Source organism: Apostichopus japonicus, chromosome 14 (assembly GCF_037975245.1).
Source record: "Apostichopus japonicus isolate 1M-3 chromosome 14, ASM3797524v1, whole genome shotgun sequence".
In the NCBI taxonomy this organism is placed as follows: Eukaryota; Metazoa; Echinodermata; class Holothuroidea; order Aspidochirotida; family Stichopodidae; genus Apostichopus; species Apostichopus japonicus.
This window is the reverse complement of record NC_092574.1, coordinates 25321851-25347459: the sequence shown is the minus strand read 5'-3', so window position 1 is coordinate 25347459 and position 25609 is coordinate 25321851. Positions and strand designations below refer to the sequence as shown.

The 25609-nt window shown below is 37.5% G+C and overlaps 1 protein-coding gene across 1 annotated transcript in view; it reads left to right on the top strand.

The window, feature by feature from the left end:
• The window catches only part of LOC139979706 (complement C3-like), a 103132-nt gene that overhangs the window by 57358 nt on the left and 20165 nt on the right, over nucleotides 1-25609 (top strand). Inside the window, exons 24-32 of the mRNA XM_071990754.1 lie at nucleotides 4902-4986; nucleotides 5587-5746; nucleotides 11233-11307; nucleotides 12585-12759; nucleotides 15636-15850; nucleotides 16926-17078; nucleotides 17493-17552; nucleotides 21879-22126; nucleotides 24056-24143. Of these exons, the coding sequence (XP_071846855.1) occupies nucleotides 4902-4986; nucleotides 5587-5746; nucleotides 11233-11307; nucleotides 12585-12759; nucleotides 15636-15850; nucleotides 16926-17078; nucleotides 17493-17552; nucleotides 21879-22126; nucleotides 24056-24143 (1259 nt within the window). The remainder of the gene's footprint in view (nucleotides 1-4901; nucleotides 4987-5586; nucleotides 5747-11232; nucleotides 11308-12584; nucleotides 12760-15635; nucleotides 15851-16925; nucleotides 17079-17492; nucleotides 17553-21878; nucleotides 22127-24055; nucleotides 24144-25609) is intronic.

Below are 25609 nucleotides of genomic sequence, written 5' to 3'. Positions count from 1 at the left end.
ACCCCTGAGACCAGGTAAAAACCTTATCCAAATCCGTTTGAATTTTCTCAGAATCGCTTTTGGAAGAGACCTCAGAATACAGTTTGGTGTCATCAGCAAACTCTTTAGCTATTCACAACATATCTCCGTCAATGTCATTTATATAGGCAACAAACAACAAGGGACCCGAAACAGGCCCCTGTGGAATCCCACTGTAGTATACTGATACTGATACTGATACAGCGCCATCAATAGAGAATGCATAAAGCGAATAGTTGAACCTGATTGAAGATAGAGGACATTAGAAGCGGACATTAAGAGCGGACAATAAGAGCCGACAATAAGAAGAAAAGTGAAGAGCGCCATCTAATTTCTAGCGGACAATAAGCAACGGCGAAGGTGCGCTGGCACTCAAAAATTGTTTGTAAATCAACTTTAAGGTACAGTTCATACCACTAATGAAACGTAATTTTTAATGTAGGAATATATAAGAAGTGCGGTAAAGATAACGAGATAAAGTAAAGTCCCTTCTATCACTCTCATGATGTTTGATATCGGTGACGTAACTTTTTATCTTCCCCTCGAAAATCGAAAATTACGAACCAAATTGCCAGAAGTTAATGATAACGGTGAGAATTTGACAGCAGAGATTACTGTGATATAAAGAGAAATGCTAAAAAGAACCAAATTGTTCCAGGAGACAAATGTCTTGTTAAGCAGGACAAACAAAACAAATTATCACCTTCATACCATCCAGAACCATTTGAGGTTGTAGACAATTTTATCTCTCAAATAACAGTTTGTTCTCCACAAGTGGTGGAATATAGAATATAGAATACATGCCTCTCAATTAAAGAAATACATACATGTAGAGGAAAATACTCCATATCAAGGTAGTAAAATTGATAAATGTCAAAGTGAGTCAACTGGTCATGAATTTCTGGATCAAGAATGTTCTAGTCCAAGAATAGTTAGAGTTTGAAACCACCTAAATATTTAGAGGATTATGTAACTTAAATTGTTGCAAGCCAGACAGGAACACATGAAGTGTTTGTATATATGTTAATAAGTTGTATATAAGAAACACACACACAAAAGAAAACAAAATTCTGTTCAGTTTGCAAGATTAGATCTATATGTAAATTTGTTCATTAAGAACAAAACAGTCAAATAAATTGATTATAATCACTGTGTTTGTTAAAACTGAGGAGAAAAAAAGCAGTTCTTATGTTACAATTACATAATAAATTCTGTTTCTGTATCCTGAAAAGGGAGGGATGCATGGGCGGCGATCCGTACTTCCGAGTGGGGGGGATATGGCCTGGTTGACTATCTAAGCGTAGCGCCACCATGAGTTGGCGCGAAGCGTACAAGAAAATTTTGGGATTTACAAACCCTCTAGATGGCCGGAAACGGCACTTCCCGAGGTTTCCAAGCGGCATATACCCAACTTTAAAATAGGGATATCATGTCCGAAATATCTCATAATCAGGATCCAAAATACTTTTTTTTTTTAAATTTCGGGTGTTATTTTGGGAAAATTGCCCCTGTCAATCTTGTTTCAGGCGCTACGTTAGAATGTTCGAGAGCTCTTTTATATTATTCGATGAAGAAAATGGCCTCATGCAGGCTATTATATATATGAATACACAATTACACATAGTTACATTACTAGGTACCGATTGCTAGGGCATCCAGGTGAAACGTGTATTAAGCATTACCCTGGTAACATGAGATTCTCAGCTGTTCGAGGAAACATGTACGTGTGTAGGCCTACTATAGGGCCTATATGAATACTATGAGGGTGCATATATGTACTATATCAATACCGTGGGCGCAATAATACATTTTGTTGTTATAGGGCCAATGAAGCCTACAGTCAACTATTCTTGCTTTATAAAGACGGTTTATTTGAAAAGATCGCACTGCGTTTATGGTAGGCGAGAAATGAAGCTAAAAAAGAGCCGTACATTCACGATGATGCATAAATTTAGGCATGAAAAAATTCTTATCCCTGGCATTTGGTGGGGGGGATATGGTGTATTACATCCCCTCCACCCATTTTCATGGGGGGGATATATCCCCCCTTCCCCCCCCAGGATCGCCGCCCATGGAGGGATGTAGTGTACTGATACTGATATAGCGCCATCAGTAGAGAATGCATAAACCCGAATAGTTGAGTGTCGTGACAACTTAATTTGGCTCTTGCTCTTTCTTACACTTCATCATGATATAGTCGACCCACGGCCACAGATCCGTCACCCACTAGTAACGTTCTGCCAAGAAAAATCACAGCCTTTAATTTCCACCCTCTGTTTCCCGTTACCGATCCAATTCTCGATCCAATGCAGTAAATTCCCATTGACACCCATACTACAGCCTAAGTAAAAGATGCTGGTAGGGAACTTCATCAAAAGCCTCCTTAAAATCCAGGAACACATCTGCAAACTTCTGCCTAATAATTTAGCCAGATTGTTAAATCTTCCATACCCCATGACCTTACATGCAACACTAGTGAGACTAACAGGCCTATAAGTATAGGGCTTTGATTAATTACCCTTCTTGAAAATTGGGGTAATATTAGCACATCTCCAGTCCTTAGGAACATAACCTTCATTCATAAAGTTACTAAAAACCAATGAGAGTGGAACACAGAAATGGTGTGCTAATGACTTCAACAAATACGGATGGATTACATAAGGTCCAGAAGCTTAAGAAACATTTAGACAAAGCAGCTTCTTAAAGACAACCTCATCCTAAAATAAGACCGTCTCCGGTTTAGGACCATCACTACCCCTCCCCCCCCCCCCTGAAAATCTGGAATACTACTCATATCTTCCCTTGCAAGATCTGCAAGATCCTGATTACCAGTAGCAATATTATCTGCCTCTGGTGCCCGAAGAGAAACAAGTGAATCTTTAACTTTCTGCTTTGACCTGACATAAGAAAAGAAGGCATTTGAGTCATCCTTAATATTTAAGGCAATGCTATTTTCGAAATTCAAGTTTGCATCAGACAGTAAGCGTTCTACTTCAGCTGATGAATTTTGAAAAGAGATTCAAAATAAGTCCTCCTAAACAACTTCCACATTCTACGTTTTTGATTAATTGCACACCTAATTTTCTTATTCATCCAGGAAGGCATACTGCTTTTACGGCGACGATTCTTCCCGAACTTCATTCTCCATAATGATCTTTAACTTATCAGCTAAACAAATCAAGGACTGAGAAGCACTCATATCTCTTAACAAATTAATCCTACCTGTACCCTTTAGAAAAGCTACAGAAGTCCCTAGTTTACCTAGACCCGTCAAATCAACAACATTGCTTGGATCAAAACTCAAGCCAAGATCCAGCATGGTATCCCCCCTAGTAAGGAAAGTAGCTTGCTCATGAAAACAGCAATCTTGCACAACATCTATTAAAGGAGAAAGAAACTCTGGGTTTTGAAGTGTACATGCGGTAGGAGATATTTTTCTGATACCGTTTATGAACTTACTTAGCAAAATCGTCGTTGAAGTAAGTTTACAAGTAAGAAACACTTTGTTGGGCTGTTACGTTCAACATCTGATGTAAGCTTGTCACTGATTCCATGACATGCCAGACTGAATTCTATGTGTAGTTTTAGCTTGCCTTGTTAACAATACACAGGTGCCCTCATTGAATGAAAGTTAAAATTTAATATTGTGTATGGGCTGTCTAGATTCAACTGTAACAAATTTTCCAGCTGTAATGTGTGCGTGAGTCTGTTTTAATGCATGTGTGAGTAGTGCAATGCTTGCATACATGTAATCGTATCAAGAAAATGTTAGATGGATCTAAAATATTGTATGTGGATGCCCCTAAATTGACATCAAGAAGCCTATATTTATAGTGGAGCTCAAGTTTGCAGCAGAGGCAGAGATGTGAGAAACCCATGTAAACACCCTATTTGAAATACAGATTTTGTATTTATATTCTTCAAATTGAGTTCCAGAAGAACATTGTTTAAGGAACGGTCAAAGGATATGTCTTTAGAGGTCAAATTTGAAGCTTTGTAACAATAAACTATCAAGCGAGGTATCTGAAATTTTATATGTGGAGGCACTTTAATATATCTCTATGGAACTTTTTGGCAGGGACTAGTTGGTTAGGGGCTGCCAAAGTTGTACCATCTCTCTTAGACGCTTGCTCCCATCGCCAGCAAGCTAGGTTTATACAAGTTAGTTTGTCAATTGACACAAGCAGTACAGAAAAGTAATTCAGAGGTAATATTGAAGATGATATGTGAAAACATAAAGTTGGTTACATAACTGCATGCTATTTGGTACTGTAGTTCTTTCTTATAGTGGTCTCTGTGACATCCCTTTAAAAAATTCTCAGAATATTTATTGCCCATCCATAAGAGAAGGGACGTGTCGCTGTGTTTTATTGAACTAAAGTAGATTACTAGTGTTCTTTCAAAACAATTCTACTCTGCCTGTTCTTGGTGGGTAAGGTCAAGAGACATTTGTATGATAACAGAAACAATTACTAGGGGAATGTCTGAGTTGGTGTGTTACTCAATTGATAAACATTTGAATTACTATGCACTAATGTACATAAAGTTAGTTGCAGTACTACAAGTCATTTGCCCTACCTTTAACAAATTTATTGTAGTGCTTGGACCATGTTGCTCTTTGTGAAGGTCACTATTCATTTGAGATCAAATGAGGTCAAAGTTTAAAAACCTAATGAAATTTGTATTAAATGATTTCTTATAAATTTTGGCAAGAAATCACTAAGACATTTGAACTTTGTTGTTCAGAGCATATCCTTGCAAACTGCTTAAAATAGGTACAAATAGAAAGTGTGTATCATCAGCTACTGAAGTATAATTGCTGCGGTAATTGTGATTGTCATGAGTTAATTTGATCTGATTGCATATTTTGATTTTTGCATTAGGTATCACGAGAGAAATGACACACAGACATGCAGATGGTTCTTTCTCTATTTGGGGCACCAATCCCAACTATCCAAGCAGCACTTGGTCAGTAAAAATATGAGTTTATTATCACTGAAAAATATGTTCACCAAAAGAGACATTGTTTCCCAATTTGTTGTTGTGCAAACAAATATTTTGCTGACACCCTTTGCTCAATTCCTATCCAAGACATCTTTCAGACGATAATGACAAGAACCTGACATTATTGAAATAGGTAATGACAAATGCATGACATCATTGAAATAGGTCTGATCAGATTAATGTCACCACTGCCCTCACCTAGTCTGTCCAGTCACTTGACAAGCAATGAACTTTGTTGAAATTATCTTAAGTTGAGAATCGTCTTCCCTGTTTTCCACTTAAGCCATACCACGATCCAAGTGAAATGACAAGGCATGTCATTAGCTTGGCCAGAGTTCAATGAAAAGGCAGTGGGTGTGTATGTGTTTAGCCTGCTGAATTTGTTTTGAATTTAAACAAATTATCATTATGTCTGTAATCATATAAGTTCATCTTAATATTCCAAGGATATTACTAAATACAATCTTATCAGTTGGAGATATCCTCAGTTGTTAAAATGCACCGTATCTTGATCATCTAACGTACATAATTTATTTTTTTATGCATATTTTCTTGAACCCTCAGGCTTACTGCATTTGTAAATAAAGTTTTCTGTCATGCTAGTGAATTTGCATTTGTGGATAACAATGTGACCTGTAAAGCTATTGAATGGCTAATCGATTTTGCTCAGAGATGGGATGGTGCTTTTGTGGAGACTTACAGAGTTCACAACAGAGAGATGACAGTAAGTTCAAAGAGAAATGGTCAGTCGTTCCTAAAATGTATGTTATGCATTTTAGATAGTGTCTTTAGCTAATGAGGTATCAAGCCCTCAGTTGTCATATTTTAGTGTCCACACCCAAGTAAGCGGACCATTGGTGACCTTGGATAATGAGAGTTTCCACACCCAGATAACAGGACCGTTGGTGTCCTTAGCTTAGGAGATAACAATGCCCTCAGTTGTCATTTTCAGTGTCCACACTGAAGCGAGAGGACCATTGGTGTCCTTAGCCACCCGATTTCTCGTATTTTGTACATTAACTACTGTGTAAACTGATATTTAGATCCAGGTAAGAGCAAGAAGGTGTTATAATATCTTAATCGGTGTTCTGATTTGCAACAGCATCAGAGCTCTCATGGGGTCTGAAAATAATTATTCAAGATCAACCCTGGGGACTTCTCCAAACTTTGATTTCTTTTTTTCTGTAAGTGGACCAAAGTAAACCTTTTCATGGGACCTATCAATGAGTTTAGCGAACAAAACGATAACCCAGGGATCCTTCCAAAAATTTGATTGGGAGGTGCGAACCGAGTGGACAGTTTTTTTCTTCTAATGACTTCAAAATGAAAAAAACCCTTCTAAGGTGGAACGGTCTTGCACATAGGGGAAAGAGATGTTTTTAATTAGTTGACTTGAAAGTTTAACATATGGGAGGGTCATAAATTGTACTTATTATTATGCTGTACTTAAACAAAATATAATACTACACCATTAAAATATGCAAATGTAACCTAATTAAATCTCCCATAAAACTGTGTGGGTGGGGGCTAGCAGAGTAGTTGATATAATTGTATAGATTAAGACACCAAGGCATAGGCCTGTAATTGCTATAAGAGTTTTTTTTTTTCATTATTGTTGTCACTTCGGGCATGCATCCAAAATACCATCGCTATTTATTGTATATTTCTTTACAAAGGGTTCCTTTTCAGTACCTGCCCACCAACCCATAGGGGATAGGAGTTAATAAATGTTAGAAGTGATAATAAATACTGAAAGCATTTCCCCTGTAAAGTTTGAGCCAGTGCCCCCATCTTAAATAAAATTGCAATTTTAAGCTTGAGGTAATGGTGTTTTTGTTTTGCAGTAAACAAAACTTAAGTAAAGGCGCTCTTGCCATGCAGAGTCAAGTTTTGATGATTTAAAAGATGCTTAAATATTGTATATCCTCTGTCAAAGTTGTGTTATTATAATTTTGTTAATAGTGTTACGTTGGAATGCGAGAGGTCTCGATAATTAATTTTTAACGAGACATAAGCCTGGGTTCGTTTCCGTAAGGAACACAGACAAATTGACGAGTCTAGAAAATTTGAATGAGAACGTAAACTATATTGAACAATGCAGTTTGAACCGACAACAACAAGTGGTAATTACAAATATATAGAAAATCACTCACAAACTTAACAAGATAGGATACACTTTAAAACACGCTGGTCTCTTCCAACGGCGATATCCCTCAGCGGCCACGACCTTGATGACGACGATTCTCGGTCCGTTGTACCGCGAAATTCACTGGTCCTCGACGAAGTTTCTCGCGATCCCAGAAACAACAGTCACCTTCTTTCCGGCAATGCTCCAAAATAGAAGACGGACTTCCAGCCACAATCGAGTGAAGCTCAAGTCGAACTTCTCGCCGACTAAATATTACCAGAGTCAGTCCAAAATCAGCTTTATAGCCACCAACTCTTGGCGTAACGGACTTCCTCAACGGAGACAGAAATTCTTCACCTTCTCCGAAATAAAGACTGGAAAACTGTACTTTCACAGCAAAGTCCTCTTCCAACTTCTGAATGGAAGTGTAGAATCAATCTTGGTATCGATATCTCAATCCCTCAGAAATTACTGGCAGTTGAGCACTGACGATATATAGTAGAATGGTATAATATGTGTCGTCGCTTGTATTCGTTCAGAAACTGAGAAACTCTCCGATCTGGGCGGGTTTTTTATACGATTCGCCATGTCAAGAATCATCTAGATCTTTCTAGATACACTTGACCCAGTTTCTCTATTCTTGGAAGTCCTTTGCATATCTTGCGAACATTCCAGAGAATCCACGAAGATGTGTGCACAGCGCAACGGGACGGGACTTCACGTAAACCGACGCTAACCCGAGACCAGCGCGTCATTATAAGGAATATACCAGAACAATCGTGTATTGCTCATTACATAAGTAACATCCTGACGTTAACCCGACCTAATTTCTCAAGTATTGATTGTCACGTAGGCCATTTCAGATACTTTCTATATAATAACATTAGGTTCCTCACTAGCAGTAACTAGCGTTAGGCTACAATGGGCCCTCGTAACAATAGATATGAGAAAAGTTTGCATTTATATGATATGAAAAACTGATTTACATTGCAAAAGAACTTGCCGCCATTTCGGTTCTGTAAGTCCTTGTCTCAGCAACACTACTTTATAGTTGAGTTAATGGGAAAAACATTAAAGGGCATAATCTTAGCTAAGATAGGATATGTATCTAAAGCATAGTGTAGTAATACATCCTAACACCATACATCATGCAAAATACTGTCATTATGTTAACTGTTGTTGATAACCATTTATGACTTTTTATAGTGTAAAATTCGACACTTCCGCTACAACAACATAAAACCAAAATGGCACCTAAAACGGCACATGTATTGTGTGTATGTAGCTGAAGAATACTGTGACAAGTGTTTAAGGTGAAAAAAGGTATGGTTGTGCGGTGGCAATTACAGATTTTTGTTTTTTCATGAATATTAACAGAAATGGCTTACCACAGTATGAATATGTGTGGGCATCAGAACCACATGGTTTTCTAGTTGGTAACATGCCACAGGCAGGCAAGTAAGCAGTGCAGTCAATATCGTATGCGTGTGCTTGGGATCGCATGTGTATGTTGGCTACACCCTAACATGTGAACACAATATACCTGCAGTTCTCATATTATGGATGTGGCTTCCCCATCTTTAATAAAAAAAAATAACAATGTCTTGAGTGTTTGTCAAAGGCTCTTGAAGCCGGTAGAGGGCAAAATGTGAATATATCAAAACACTGTAGCCCCAGATTGGGACTTAAATAGCTCTTACATTTTGCACGTGGCTTTCCTATGTTTACGAAAACCCTATTGTTTGACTGAAGGTCAAAGGGCATTTGGGTCAGCAGAGGGCAAAGTGTGAATTATTAAAAATGCTGGTATCTCCGGCTCAAAGGAGCTCATATAAACATTGTGGGAAAGCCTTATGTAGTGCACTGTGTTTGCACAATTTGGTGTAGGTCAGAGTTCATTTAAGGCAGGGGTGGACAACCAATGAATGGGCCAGATATAAGGAGTGAAAAATTGACTGCATTGCACCTAACCAACGACCTGCTGATGATTCAAATCTTTCATTCCGAGGACCTCCAAGCAATAGGTATGTGTACTTAATCTGTATTCACAAAAACATAATGTCAATACAGTTGATAATTAATGGGGATAATGAGCCTACCTGACAGCATCATTGGTGACGATAAATTCAAGGCAGCTAGCTCGTTTTCTGTGCTGATGTCAAATAGATTGATTTGTGTTCCTTTTCTTGAGACATCTCACGGGCTGCAAAAATATCACTGGCGTGCCACATGCTACCCGCAGGCCGTAGGTTGCCCATCCAATGGGTCAAAACTTGAAATCCTTGTAAGCATGATATTACCAGATAGGAAACTTATTGGTTTTTATATTGAGCATGTGCCTTCCATATAATGAGTACAAGTAACTTATTGTTCTTTGGGATGTCAAAGTTCATTTGGGGTCATCGAAGCCCACACTATGTAAAGCCTTATAAACACAAACCTTGTAAGAGGTTACATCACATTGCTCATATAGAGCATTTTTTTTTTATAAAGAACCATGTTGTTTTGGGAGGAGTTCAAATGTCCTTTTGGGTCTGCATGGTAGATTTGCAAATGATAAGTAAAGTTATCTACTTTTGATAAAGATGAAAGGCTCATATAAGGTTTGCAGAAGTCAAACACTATAACATTTCTAACGGTCAGGTCGCAATGAAGAGGTTAAACGAATGCTGATTTGACTTCTCCATATGTAGTAAACCATCTTGCTGTTGTAGGTGGAGGTCAAAGGTCAGCATAGGTACATACCAAAATATGTAATTCACATTTTGTGAAGTGGGAGCTTTCCAACTTATGGCTGTCTTAGGACTTTGATCAGTTTTTCATTAAGCTTACCCTTTGAGTCCATGAAATCATGCCGATAGAGTTTAGACTCAGCTACTTTCACAAGTATGTTTTCCAAGGGATTATGCTGTACAAGACTAAACTAAACTTCTCTGGGTACTAGGTATGACGGTTGAGCTGCTACAATGGTATTGCTTATATTGTCACCTCTTGACCTTAGGAAATGGTTAACCTGTCATCTCTGGACTCCCCATTTGTATATTTAGTTTTTCCATTTGTCATTGTTTTTGTTTTCTGTCAGAAACAAGTTCTGCTTATCTTATCTGTTGACAAATTCCATATGTTACCTTCTATGAACTGACTCTGCTAAGATTTTTAACTGTTCTCCATCTGCAGTATGAACTCCAGCCAGGGTTAGCTTGCAAACTACTCCTGTGCTGCATGTGGGATGTATTTCATGGCAAGTAACTGTTGGAAGGGGTTCCCGTCTGCTTTCTTGTACTTAACCTATATTGAAAGCTGGTGTTATCAAATTTCAAATAAATACATAATATTTAAGAAACAACAAACAATTTGGATGCAATGTACCAAGATTACATAACATTTGATAACCTTGAAGAGGGATGATGTACGATGGAGGGTCCAAACTTGTTAAAAAAAATCAAAAGATCAAAAACAAGAAATACAGATAAACTACCTTCAGAAGTTCTATGTCACTATATGCAGGTAAGATGCTGGTTGCCAGCATGACATCAAAAGTAAAGGTTGTAACATATAGGCCAAATATTTATATTTAGGAAAGAAATTTGGTTTAAGCCGGGTTGCCATGGTAAGAGGTCAAGCAGTATGTAATCTTAGACTTCTTCCCGGTCACTTTTATTTTCAAATTCACTTTATTTTGATGCTTCCAAACCTATGAAAGCACTGATAACAAATTCACAGTACCTGCTGTGGAAAATCAGAACAAATAATAAGATATTCTGAAACCTTCCTGTTCTCACTGTGGATCTATATATCAGTATACACAGTAGTTTATGTACCAAATACGAGAATTGGGTGTCTTAGTTTATAAGATAACAATGACCTCAGTTGTCTTTTTAAATGTTCACACTCAGGTTGCTCTGACAAACATAGCTGAATACTTATACATAATGTAAATTGAAGCACGGTAAAGAGTTTAAAGAAGAAGGATTTTAACATTTAGTTTTATGTTTCATGAATGTGTGGTCTAACAGTGTGATATTGCAGTTTCATCCTCATTATTGAAGTTTCTTCTTAGTGACGCTTGTTTTCTCTTTCAGGGAGGTGTTCAGGGAGATGCTACTCTTACTGCCTTTGTCTTGATTTCAATCCATGAATGTGAATGTGTTACTTTGGTGAGATTCAACGTGTCCTACTCCTCTGCCTTAAGCCATGTCTATGATTTCAGTGCATTTTAACACATAATTCCAGTATTTGCAGCTTTAAAGTAATATGGACACCTAGCCAATTTGCCCCATATTCAGTACATTGTTGTGTATGATAATCTCATTCAAAATATGTTGAGAATGTTTTGGTAAGCCTTTCCAAGATGAACACATTTGAAGTTTAATAAATCGGGGAAACTCAGACATATCAGCCTTACTAGGCTTACCCCTAATTACAAGCCCACATATAACATTTGAATAATGTGATGTTCCTTTTTTTCAAAGAAAACAATACAATATTCCAAAAAATCGCATCTTGTGTCCAGTGTCCTTGAAACAAAAGTTGGGAAAACAAACGGACGAAGGAATATAAAATTAGGTAGTCACTCCCTTTACATCATCAATGTGCATAACTAGCTGATGTTTTTTTCAAAATTGAAACTAGCATTAAGGGACAACTTGAAAACTGCTCAATTTTGATGGATGGGAGTTGCAGCTATTTTCATGACTTCTAACGCCTATTAGAGTGATTTAGGACAATGTTGTTCATATGTGTCCATAGACCTTTAAGTATTTTAATTCCGCAGTTAGTTTTAATGTGTTTCATTTTATATAGGAATTAAATATTGAACTCCCCACACCCCTCCCTCTTTTGGCAATGTCATTAGATATAGATTATTTTGTGTTTCCAAAACATTATAAAAAATTCTGCTGATAGCTCGTGTTTTGTACAGGGCCTGCACATATACAAAAAGTTTTTTTTTATTTTTTTTTATTATGGTATCAGGAGAAATTTGTTGTTGAACAATTACTTCATGAAAATATTTCCGCAACATTTAAAAGATCCTGTATAATTATCTACATGAAAGACAATTTAGTAACAAACTATAACCATGCAAATCATGGTTTCGATGAATGAACAATCAACACATTAACTTCCATCGAAAGTCAAACAGGAATACTCTTATCAGGAATGGAAAAAAAATATCCAATGGAGTGGGAATGAACTAAAACACTCTTTTGAGCTTGAAAATGTGCTCACTCCCTAAAAGAGAATAATTCTTGTATAAAAGAATTAATCTATAATTTATTTTAGACAAGAAAACAAAATACAAGACCAGGACGACAAAACAACAACAATTAGCAGCAAATTCTTCCCATGTAGGAGAGCATTACCTTATAAGTAATAAGATCCATGTGCCATATTGTACATTAACCTGTGATCTTGCTGCCCTTTGACTCAATAGACGGACAGAATTGCGAATTCCACCAGTCGTGCTAAGGCATTTTTGGAAGGTGAACTGAGAAACCTTAACAGACCATATGCTGTTGCTATTGTTACATATGCCTTAGCATTGGTTCAGAGTGATGAAAGGCACCGTGCAAACTTGCGTTTGAAATCAATGGATACTTACGATGAAGGTAAAGTGTGATCATCATTGCAACATCCAATCGTTTTTCTTTGCTTGATAGCTTCTGGACCAGTAGCACATACCTGAACATACCTTTGCGGTAGATAAACTGCATAGCAATGATTATAGGAAACAGTTTCTTGGTAGAATAAAACTCTATTATCTAGTGTTTGTTGGGGGTAGTAGACACTAGTGGTTGTTGGGAGTAGTAGAGGCTGTGGCACTAGTGTTTGTTGGGAGAATGAGAGGTTGTGACACTAGTGTTTGTTGGGAGAATGAGAGGCTGTGACACTAGTGTTTGTTGGGAGTAGTAGAGGCTGTGATACTAGTGTTTGTTGGGAGTAGTAGAGGCTGTGAAACAAGTGTTTGTTTGGAGAAGTAGAGGCTGTGAAACTAGTGTTTGTTGGGAGTATTAGAGGCTGCGACACTAGTGTTTGTTGGGATTATGAGAGGCTGTGACACAAGTGTTTGTTGGGAGTAGTAGACGCTGTGACACTAGTTCCCTTTGTCAGGAGTAGTTAAGACTGTGGCACTAGTTTTTTTGTGAGTAGTAGAGGATTTAAAACTAGTGTTTGTGGTAGTAGAGGCTACTTTTGTTAGTTGGGGGTATAAGAGGTTGTGACCCTTTTGTTTTTTGGGATTAAAAAAGCTTATGAAACAAGTGTTTGCTGGGAATATTAAAAGCTGTAACACTGGTGTTTGTTGGGGGTGGTAGAGGCTGTGACACTAGTGTTTGTTGGGAGTAGTAGAGACTGTGACACTAGTGTTTGTTGGAAGTAGTAGAGGCTGTGACACTAGTGTATGCTTGGGGTTGTAGTTGCTGTGATTCTAGTGTTTGTTGAGAGTAGTAGAGGTTGTGACACTATCATTTTGGGAGTGGAAAAGGTTACGACATCAGTGTTCGTTGGGAATATTAGAGGCTGTAACACTTTTGTTTGTTGGAAGTATTAGAGGCTGTGATATTAGTGTTTGTTAAGAGTAGTAGAGGCTGTGATACTTGTGTTAGTTGGGAGTATTAGAGACTGTGACCCTAGTGTTTGTTTGGAGTTGTAGTGGCTGTCATTCTAGTGTTTGTTGAGAGTTATAGAGGCTGTGATAGTAGTGTTTGTTAAGAGTAGGAGAGGCTGTGACACAAGTGTTTGTTGGGAGCAGTAGACGCTGTGACACTAGTTCCTTTGATAGGAGTAGTAGAGGCTGTGACACTAGTTTTTTGTGAGTAGTAGAGGATTTAATACAAGTGTTTGCCGGGAGTAGTAGAGGCTATGATACTTTTGTTAGTTGGTAGTATAAGAGGTTGTGACACTATTTTTTGGGGGGGAGTAAAAAAGGTTATGAAACAATTGTTTGCTGGGAATATTAAATGCTGTAACACTGGTGTTTGTTGGGATGATAGAGACTGTGACACTAGTGTTTGTTGGAAGTAGTAGAGGCTGTTACACTGGTGTTTGTTTGGGGTTGTAGTTGCTGTGATCTTAGTGTTTGTTGAGAGCAGTAGAGGTTGTGACACTATAATTTTTTGGAGTGGACAAGGTTATGACACTAGTGTTCGTTGGGAATATTAGAGGCTGTAACACTTTCCTTTGTTGAAAGTATTAAAGGCTGTGATATAAGTGTTTGTTAAGAGTAGTAGAGGCTGTGATACTTGTGTTAGTTTGGAGTATTAGAGACTGTGGCACTAGTGTTTGTTTGGAGTTGTAGTGGCTGTGATTCTAGTGTTTGTTGAGAGTTATAGAAGCTGTGACACTAGTGTTTGTTGGGAGTAGTAGAGGTTGTGACCCTTGAATAAGCAAAGCTTGGCATGAAAGAGGAAAAGAGGACAAGAATCTGAATATGTTCTCACGGGATTACAAAAGACATTTCTGTTCTAATATTGATAGTGTTAGCTTAATTGGCTTTCCTAACTTATATCACGACAATGCACCTAAGATATATGCAAATTCCGTAGTAAGGCTATTGCAAACACAGTTTTTATATAAATCATTACAGAAAAAAATACTATGTTCATCTTGTCAGGGACTTCAATTATGGATAAAACCATTGGGCTTTTCAATTGCAAATTTTCTCAGTGTTTGTGTCAACATTCTTTGTATCTTTGTAGTTTTGGTAATTGTGACCTTTTCTTGTGTTTCAATGCCAGCAATCTTCAAATCTGTACAACTGTACAACTGTCTATCTATACATTTCAACTTTATTTGTATTTCATCATCAAGTTTATTTTTGTTTGTACCATTTCAAATTCCTTTGTGTCTGTATATTGTCATTTTCATAATGTATGTACATTGTCAACTATTTCTTGGCTTTACTTTTCAATTTGTTTTTTTTTTCTTTTATGTTTTTTCTCTTATGTTTCTTTCTTTCTCTTTTCATAAGATTTGAATTTGTTGGTCTTTGTAAGGGGACGGGTGGTGTGGGATGGGTGATGTTCTTTGCACTTTCTTTGTTACAAAGGGACCAGACCAGAAAAGTATCCATTTATTTCTGGTTCTTCTACTTCCATCTCACATATATTTTATTTCAATACTCTATATATACTGTTTACTGTATTTGATACCATACTTATTTATCCTATTCTGTTCAAAATGTAGAATAATGGAATGTAGCAAATAAATTCCATTATATTATATTCAATTAAAATTTCTTTGCAATTTGCTTTGTCAAATTGATTTGCATTTGTTCAGTGATAACTTTCTTTCTGTCTGTGCTTTGCCAACATTTTTGGGGGGTTTCATGGTCAACTTTCTTTATTTTGTACATTGTCAAATTTGTGTTGGATAGTTCAATTTTTCTTATGTCTGTACAATGTAACAGTATTGGAGTTTGTTCGCTGTCAAGTTTCTTTCTTTACGTTGTGTACTTGCTTTCATGTGTTTTCATTGCTCTTTACAGAAAATGGTCTCCGCTATTGGACAGCAGATGCATCCAGCTTATCTGACAGTTCAAAGCCTTACTGGTATAGAGTGCGTCCATCTGCTATCTCTGTTGAGACAACTGGCTATGCTCTCTTGGCCCAGTTAGCCCTTGGGGATGTCGCATATAGCCATTCAATAGTGAAGTGGTTGTCCAAGCAACAGAATTATGGAGGTGGATTTGCCTCTACCCAGGTAGACTATAATAGTAGATTATAATATGTCTTGCTTTTTGTTCATTTAAGGATACAAAGGGAACATGTTTGTGTAAGATCAGCAAGATTCACAGAAGATTGCATTTGTTAAAGGATATCATGCTTTCATTTAAACATTGGAAAGGACATTAGCACAAAACATAACATTTTCTTAAATAAGTTTCATTGTACTCTGTTTGTTCAATTAAAGCTGCATTGTTACCGGGTCAAACAAAATATATATATTTAAGCTTAGATAACGAGATAGAGTTATAAAAGTATGCTGATGATACTATCATTTTCTTGGATAGCACTTCTTACAAGTCTTACAAGAATCTCTTCATGGTTTTGCCCTTTTGAAATGTCGTCTAATCTCAGAATTAACTATCCTTACCACGTTTTACATGGTTGAATTTGGACTGTTGGTCATGTGATCTGTAGGGTGTTACTCATCAAAGAGATATTTGTTCAAGCCCAACTACTCTCCAAGCTTTCTAGGTTAAATGTGTTATTAAATATTCCCAATTGGTGTTCCTTTTCCTGATTTCCAAAATTTTTTTGGTAAAAAAACTTTAAAGAAGAGAGAATTGCAACAAGTTTGCACAATTTTTTTTTTTTTTTACAAGTGGAAAATACAATTTCATCTAATGTACACAGTATAGTCTTATTTAAAGTCAATATTCTTATATAAATTAAAAGCAATTAATATCAGCATTAGGTTCTTGCTTGCCTTTATTCACTAATGCGTTCATTCCTGGGTTCTTGCTTGTCATCTAAGTTATGTAAATGATGTAAATACTTTACTTAGATGTACAAAAGATATGCAAAGATGATTTGAATAAAAAGATGAAAAGGTATTTAAGCTAGGCCAATAATTTTCTTTCAAGTAAGTTCCTTCTTATCAGCCGCTTCCAGCTTTCCTGTGTTCTTGCTTGAAATTACAGTGAATTTACAAAGGTAATATCACTTTAGTAATGTGCTGCCTGAGAGGAATTCAGATGTGGCTTTTGATATGTAAATTCATGTTTACCTTCCAAAGGTTTAATACAAAACTATGTTGTGCTCCTTTGTTGCAGGATACAATTATAGCACTGCAAGCCCTCTCTGAGTATGCTGTTCTGATTGATGCAGGTGAAATAGACATGCATGTTTTCATTGAACAAGGGGATGATTATAGAGAAGACTTCCACTTCACAAGGGAAAATGCTTTGGTCCAGAGGCATGCCACAGTAAGTTATGTGAAATGTATTCAATAAGCAAACTTACCAAACTTGATTCTGTATCATTCTATTTGGGGCTTTATGTAGCCATACAGTCTCCAAACTTTCGATAATAACCTTAAAAATGCGTTCAAACATAGAACTGTTGCTTAGTTATCAATAACTAAGCATTAACATAATCAATGGGTTTTACTACACAATAATTCCTTGTGCATGTCTCATCAATGACAAATGGTGGGTGTTGACATGGCTGTGTATCAGCATTATCAATTACTGGAAGATATTCTGACTTGGGAGTGACCCTTGATAGGCCAGAATTTCATATATGGAATAACATAGTGAATAACTTTAAATAACAGAAAATGGAAACATCAAGGAAATACTCTGACTTTATAATTTCATTACCAAATGTTTTTCTTCTAGCCTCCAGTGAAAGGCACACTGATGGTACGATCAGAAGGAAGAGGAACAGGTAAACTCAATGTAAGTATCTCCAAATAATATAGTTGATTTCTACTATATTCTACTTGTAGACCCCTTAAGGATCATATACCAGGGTGGCAGCCTGTGTATGTGTGTGATATGCCTTTGCTTGTGCTTGTGACTGTATAAGACATGACTGTACCATACATAATTGTATAAATAAAGCATAAAACATAAAGCATGACTGTAACATATATACATGACTGTACCTCATAACTAAACCTCATATGACTGTAACAAACATGACTGCAACAAACCTGACTGTACATAACTGTACCAAACCTGACTACCACACCTGACTGCACGACACATGACTGTACCATACATGACTTTACCATACATGACTGTACCATACATGACTGTGTCATACTTGACTGTACCATACATGACTGTACAGAACATGACTTTACCATGCATGACGTTACCAAACGACTGTACAAAACCTGACTGTACCCACATTACTTTACCACATTACTGCAGCTTATATGGCTGTAACAAACATGACTACCATACATGACTGTACCAGACCTGAATGTACAAAACATGACTGTACCATACACACCTGTAACTGACTGTATTATACAAGAATTTACCATACATGACTATACCACATTACTGCAGCTTATATATATGACTGTAATAAACAAGACTGTAACAAACATGACTGTACCATACATGACGTTAATAAACATGAATGTAACAAACATGACTATAACATGGTACATGACTGTACCATACATGACTGTATTAAACATGACTGTACCATACATGACTGGACCATGTACATTAATGTACCATACATGACTGTATTAAATATGACTATCAAACATGACTGTATCATACAATACTTTACCATATATGACAGTACCTAGCATTACTTTAACAAACATTACTGCATAAGGTATGCTTTCATAAAGTCCTGGAGGATTACTTAACCCATAAAGTTATGCTTTCATGAAGTCCTGGCGGATTACTTAACACTTCTAGTTATGCTGAGAATCAAAAGTCACACTAAGTGGCTACCTGCAATGTTAGAACCTTGCGCACTTCATATCAAAGAGAGGAACTTACAGAGATGGAAAATCATTGCAACTATGCCATAGTCGCTATACAAGAGCATCGCATAGTACACAAAACCAATCAGCAGAAATTCAATATGAAAGGCAACCGCATGGATATACTTGGTAACAGCTTCCGCTGAGAGAAATACTGTTCAAGCCTCATTCAAAGTAGTTGGAATTATATTAGGCAAGCATGCCAAAAATGTTCTAGCTTAAATAGAGAAAGTATAACCAAGAATCCTAAAAGCAGACTTGAATGAAAATTTAGCAACTACCATCATTGTAGCGTACAGTCCAACCCTTCCTTGTAGAAGTTCAGAAGATAAGAAGTCTCAAGAGGAAGAAGTCAATAAATTCTACCAAGATCTAGAAGACACAATCCAAAGTATACCTGCACACAATTTTGTCCTAGTTCTGGGAGACATGAATGCAAGATTAGGAACCGACTTAGTAGTCGCCTAAAGTGTAGTTATCACCAGCAAACAAACTACAATGGACAGATGCTCAATGACCTGAAACAGGCAATGGATCTCATCATATGAAATGCTTTATTTAGAAAGATGCATGGAAAACTGATGAAGCATCTCAACCCTGGGACTGGAACTAAGTCACATATTGAGATCATTCTTATATGTCGTAAGTGGAGAGGTTCCCTGGGGGCCTCGAGGCCTTTAGCAGCCTATCACCTATTGGGTCTGACCACCGGGTCGTAGTAGCAACGGTGAAGCTCCGACTCCGTGCAAATACAAAACAGAGCAGAAAAGTTAGATATGACTGGAAAGCACTTGCACAGGATAGTGATGTTCAAGGGCATTATACCTTGGAAGTTAGAAATAGATTTGAGCACTTGCAAATGGAAGCTGCTTCAGATCAGAGCATAACATATAAGTACAACTGTCTTGTGGAAGCAAACAACGAAACTGCCTCAAAGCTGCTACCAATAAAGAAGCGAGACAAGAAACTGTTCGCAAGTGAAAACAAAAGAGTGGATGTTGCAAGAACAAAACTTAAAGATGCTTCAGAACGAAACACCTCCCTGAGCATTCCTGAAACGAGACAATCACTAAACAAGCTGAGGAAGAATTGGACAAGGCATATCTAGCAGCTAATCAAGATTTCCTGTGATAGACAAATTCATGAAATTGAAGTAGAGAGTAAAGGTGGAAATATGATATAGTCCTGGAAAGCTATAAACAAAGTATATGGAAGAAGAAAGGTGAATGAAGGACAAGTGAAAGGCAGAACACAACAAGAAAAACTTGACAACTGGTATACCACTTTCAAAAACCTACTTGGTAACCTTCCCACAGTATCAATGGAAGATGAAGATATACAACAAGTGTACGCCGAACTACCAATAGATACAGACCCATTCGATGTGGATGAACTTCAAGTGGCCAACCAACTTAAAATGGCAAGGCCTGTGGTGAAGAGGGAATACCTGCTGAAGTAATCAAGTACTGCAATATCCAAGACATCATTCTCCATTTCTGTAATGAAAGTTTCAGTTGTAACTGTCGCCCAGAACAGTAGAATATGTCCAACATAATCCCCATTCCTAAGTCAGGTAACCTAAGTTATCCTGAGTACTACAGAGGCATCAGTCTAACCTGCATAATCAGCTAAACATACAACAGAATGATACTGAATCGCATTCGAGATCACATCGACACACTTTTGAGAGTCAACCAAAATGGATTTCGCAAAGAGAGAGGAATTGTAGGACAAATTCTGGACATTCGCCGAATGTTAGAAGGATTCCGGGCCCGCAATCTTCCTGCAATACCTACCTTTTTTTACTTCAAGGAGATACACTCGCTCCATTCATCTTCATCATATATATTTCTAAATTATTGCTTCCGTCAAGCCATCCCTCCTGATAAAACCAAGGAACTCGGATTCACAATCAAACCACGGCAATCCAGGAGATTTGAAAAACAGACCATCACAGATCTAGGCTTTGCTGATTACCTGGAACTACTATGAGATACTACTGAACAGGCCCAAGAACTTCTTCTTGCACTAGAAATAGAAGCTGAGAAGTTTGGACTTAAAATCAATTCCAAGAAAACAAATTACATGAGCTTTAACCAACCAACCCATGTTTCACTCAAAACCATAAACAACATCACACTTCAGCCAGTAAACGACTTCAAATACCTGGGAGCTTGCATAGCAACCGCCAAGGAGGACATTCATGTACGCAAGTGCCAAACATGGCAAGCTGTCAACAAGCTAAGTAAGATCTGGAAGTCAGGACTCCCTAGAGAAACAAAAGTCAATGTTTTTCTGACTCTAGTTGAGCCAGTACTCCTGTATGGTTCTGAAACATGGATTATTACCAAACAACTGGAAAGAAATATAAACGGTTGTTACACAAGATCACTGAGGGTTTCCCTTTACATTAGTTGGAAACAGAAGATACCCAACAAACTGCTTTATAGCGATCTTCCAAAGGTGTCCATGAAACTCAGAGAACGAAGACTTAGAGCAGCTGGTCACTACCACTGACACCCAGAAGAAGCAGCCAACAAGTTCATGAACCAAACCATGGTACCCCTGTTGCAAACATAAAGCCTTCCTGCAATTCCTACTAGAGGACAGTGGGGCTGAAAGTACGTGTGAGCTAGCAACCCTTATGGAAGTCAGAAATTATTGGAAATTTCCATGCCATGTTATTGTCCGACCAACTTCTCTAACCCCTCATGATGATAACGGTCGACTGAGGTCGAACCGATGATGATGATAATTATGCTTCATGAATTTCTAGTGGATTGCGTAACCCTTATAGGTATGCTTGCACGAAGTCCTAGTGGATTATTTTAACCCTAACAGGTATGCTTCCAAGAAGTACTAGTGAATTACTTAACTCTGATAGGTAGGCTTTCATGGAGACTTAGTGGATTACTTTAACCCTGATAGGTATGCGTTCATGAAGTACTAGTGGCTCACTTGGACCCTTATATGGATGTTTCCATGCCCTTGATAGGCTGATTGAAACCTGAAAAGTATGAAGTATGTCAGATAATGAAGAGAGTATGTAGCTCTATATTAAATTTAAAAAAGAATACCCAAGTAAATATCACAGCAATCTTAACCCTAGTCAGTTTCACCAGCATCTTGAGGCACTGATTCAGAATTTATATATGAAAGGTTGATGTGGAACCAATTGCAATTGTGAGGTTCAGGTTCATATGGTATTAGAGTTAAATTTCCATGGTTTGTTGTTTGTCGATAAGTTCAAAAGTCTACCTTGATCTAACAGGTGAAAGTGACCTATAATACTATATCTGAAGATGTCAGTGAGAGGCCATGTGCCTTCACCATCGACATAAATGCCAGGGAAGCGTTAGCTAAAGACGAAGAAGATCCCCCAGAGGAGCCTCCTAATGCACAACACTGTACCTGCTGTGACCTGCAAAACATATGGTCCACGGTGGGGCGTTTAAGGAGACAAGCCCAGCGTGATAAGGGCAGAGATGCCTTGATGCTGAATGTGAGAGTGGTGGTTGCGTGAGTTATTTTGATAGATTTATGCTGTAACCTAAGAAAGCAGAACTGGTGCTAGCATTAATATGTGCATGCACATGAATTGGGTTTCTACTTTAATGTCTGCAATCAGACAATAACAGAAGTTATTGTTGATTTATGGTTTAGATGAAATCATCACCTTTTGCAATTATGACCATGTACGTGTGCATGTTTGTCTATATAACTCTTGAATGATTTAAGGCATTGTATATGAATGCCTCATATTGAGTTCTGGAAACCTATTGTTTTAAGTCGAGTAGGTTGTCAGCCGAGGTTAAAATTGTAAAAAACTTTTATATAAAGGTTCCCAAGAAGGGAATATTGGACAGTAGTACACTTTATTTGTACCTTGTTAACACGATATCTCAAGGAGTAAAGCTTGGGAGGACCTCATATTTAGTTCGTAGAAGTACCATATTAAGTACAAAAACCCTATTGTTTTTGGTTGGGTCAAAGGTCATTTTGGGTCACCAGGGGTCAAATTGTGAAAACCTTGTAAACACAATATCTCAATACTAGAAGCTTGGGCCGACCTCTTATCTAGTGTGTACCACATTGAGTTAAAGAAGCCTATTGTTTTTGGTGGAGGTCAGAAGTCATTTGAAGTCATCAGAGGTCAAATGAAACCCTTGTAAACATATACACCTTCACTATACATGACGCCAAATTCATGAAGAAAAGTGCTGGTTACATCATCGAAACTACAATGCATTTTTGCATTCTGGTTACATGAAAAACAAAGGTCGGCATTAGGTATTGCAGTATGAACTAATTAACAGGGTTAGCTTTCAGACTTCTCTTGTGCTGCATATGTAATGTACTTAAAAACAAGTAACTGCTGGGAAGGACTACCGGCTGGTTTATTTTCATTGCCAATGCATAAGGAATCTATGCGGCGGTGATGGCATATGTATGTCTAAAAGGACTCATGATGATCAATTGAGGTAAACAGAAATATGTAAATATTGTAAGCATGATGAGTTGGGCAATAAAGTTTGAATGTAGCCACATCTTAGAAATTAGCCTATAAATACTTCATTTTTGTTGAAGTGAAAGTGAACTAAGAGAAAGCTTACAAAACTTGTTAACACTGACGACTGCAAAAGTGACAGCTTGGGTGAACTTCACACTGTGTATGTGCATAAATTTTGTTGTTTTCTGTTAAGTTTTCAGGTTCATTTTAGATGGGTAGAGGTCCAGAGTCTGAAAGCCTTTTCAAGTTGATATTTGCAAAGCTTTTATTTACGAACAGTAAATTAGATACCTTTGCTATGACAGTGCAGTAGAACATATGTGACAGTCAGTCACCTCTGTTGAAAGACTGGAAAGCCTATTCATTTACAAAGAAGCCTAGGTTAGATACATGTGATATCACAGAGCAGTAGGACCTATGTGACAGATTGAAAGACTGGAAAGCCCCATTCATTTACAAAGAAGCCTGGGTTAGATGCATGTGCTATGACAGAGCAGTAGGACCTATGTGACTGTCGCTGTTGAAAGACTGGAAAGCACCATTCACTTACAAAGAAGCCTAGGTTAGATACATGTGCTATGACAGAGCAGTAGGACCTATGTAACAGTCTCTGGAGAGCCCCTTTTATTTTCCAAGAGAAGTAGGTCTATGCTAAGTGTTTAGTTTATTGCTATCCAAACAGCAATCGATGTTTTGAAAGGCTTTACAGCATATTTGTGACATTCACACAAAAAACTGTGATACAATTTCTTTGAATCAAATTATTGTTGAGGGAAACTAAACTTCAAACATAACCAGCTGCTCAAAGTATACATGAAAGGTATATGTACTGTATGTTATGTTAACGTTCAATGTTATACAGGTCAGTTTTTTTTGTGAAGGATCAGAAACATATACAAACATAATATTATCTTATTTTTTTTCCTTCAATTTTATAGGTATATGAAGAATGAACCAACAAACATGGCAATTATTGATGTTGGTATTTATTCTGGCTTCGAACCCATCAAGGAAGATTTAGAACAGGTGAATTTACCCATATCCAATCTCTTACCCCTTCCTTTGGCACCCACTCATTATCACCGATTATCTTAAGGTACAACCAGTGTAAAGTTTGCTCGAATTTCGGCACAGTTCAAGATGGTAATCAATTTGTATTCGCTTTTAGTACAGTTCACCCTAATTTAATAGCTCACCTCCATTGGATAATTCATCCTCATATGATAGTCCATGTTCACACAGTAACTCACCCTTATTTGATAACTCACTCCCATTGGATAATTCACCCTCAGACGATAGTCCATGTTCACACAGTAATTCATCCTTATTTGATAGCTTCCCCTCTTACGATAGTTCAGTCTGTAGTTCAGACTCACAAAGTAATTCACCCTCATGTGATAGCTCACCTCCATTGGCTAATTCACCCTCAGAAGATAGTCCATGCTCACACAGTAATTCACCCTCATTTGATAGCGCACCTCCATTGGATAATCACCCTCAGATGATAGCCAATGTTCACACAGTAATTCACCCTCATTTGATAGCTCAACTTCATTGGATAATTCACCCTTACATGATAGTCTATGTTTACACAGTGATTCAGCCTCGTGTGATAGGTCACCTCCAGTGGATAGTTCACCATCATGTGATAGTTTATAACTTCCACACTATACAGTTCACTCTCTTATAGCCCTGGTTTGCTCCAGAGGAGACATACATTATGTCTTGTAAGAGGTGCCACGAACTGTACATAGGAGAAACAGGAGGCATACTTACTGACAGGGTGACCTAACATCTTTGCTTAATCACAAACAGTTTTGTTCCTTCCTGCTGGGACCCATTTTACCCTGCTTTCGCACTGTTTATTTTTCTGCTTGTAGAGGTTTGAACTTTGATTGACTAATTGTTGAATATTACCTCATATAAAAACCAGGTACATTTTCACATATGCTCTTCACATATTAAAATTTGGATTTACATTAAAGGTGTACTTTTCACTTCATGTGAATTTTATTCCTTGCCAAAAGGCAAGAGGATCTATAGGATTGGGTGTGCCTGTGTGTGTGATGCCTTGGCTGGTTAACACTGTAAGTCCAAACTTTTTAGTTGGTTACAATTACCATGTGGAACTGTGTTTAAACCTGATATGTGGCAAGAAAATCTGTTCAAATTTACTTTTCTACTGTGTATTACTTGTATTTTGTAAGACCCATATATACATTTTAAAAACATTGGATGATTGTTATTATTTTGTGATGAATTATCACATTCACTACCGTTCTCAAGCTTATTTGAAGAGGCAAAGCAATATGCAGTTCATTGAACCAGGGTCCCATTGGTAAAGGGCCGATGCTGTTACTCTTGAACAAGAGCCCCTGAAACCCTGGCTATGCCACTGCGTGTCTGATCATGTGATAGTTTCACTGCTATTAGTACTTCTCCTTTATCCTTCACCATGGCCTGCCATGTGACTACAGCATTCCAGAATTTCC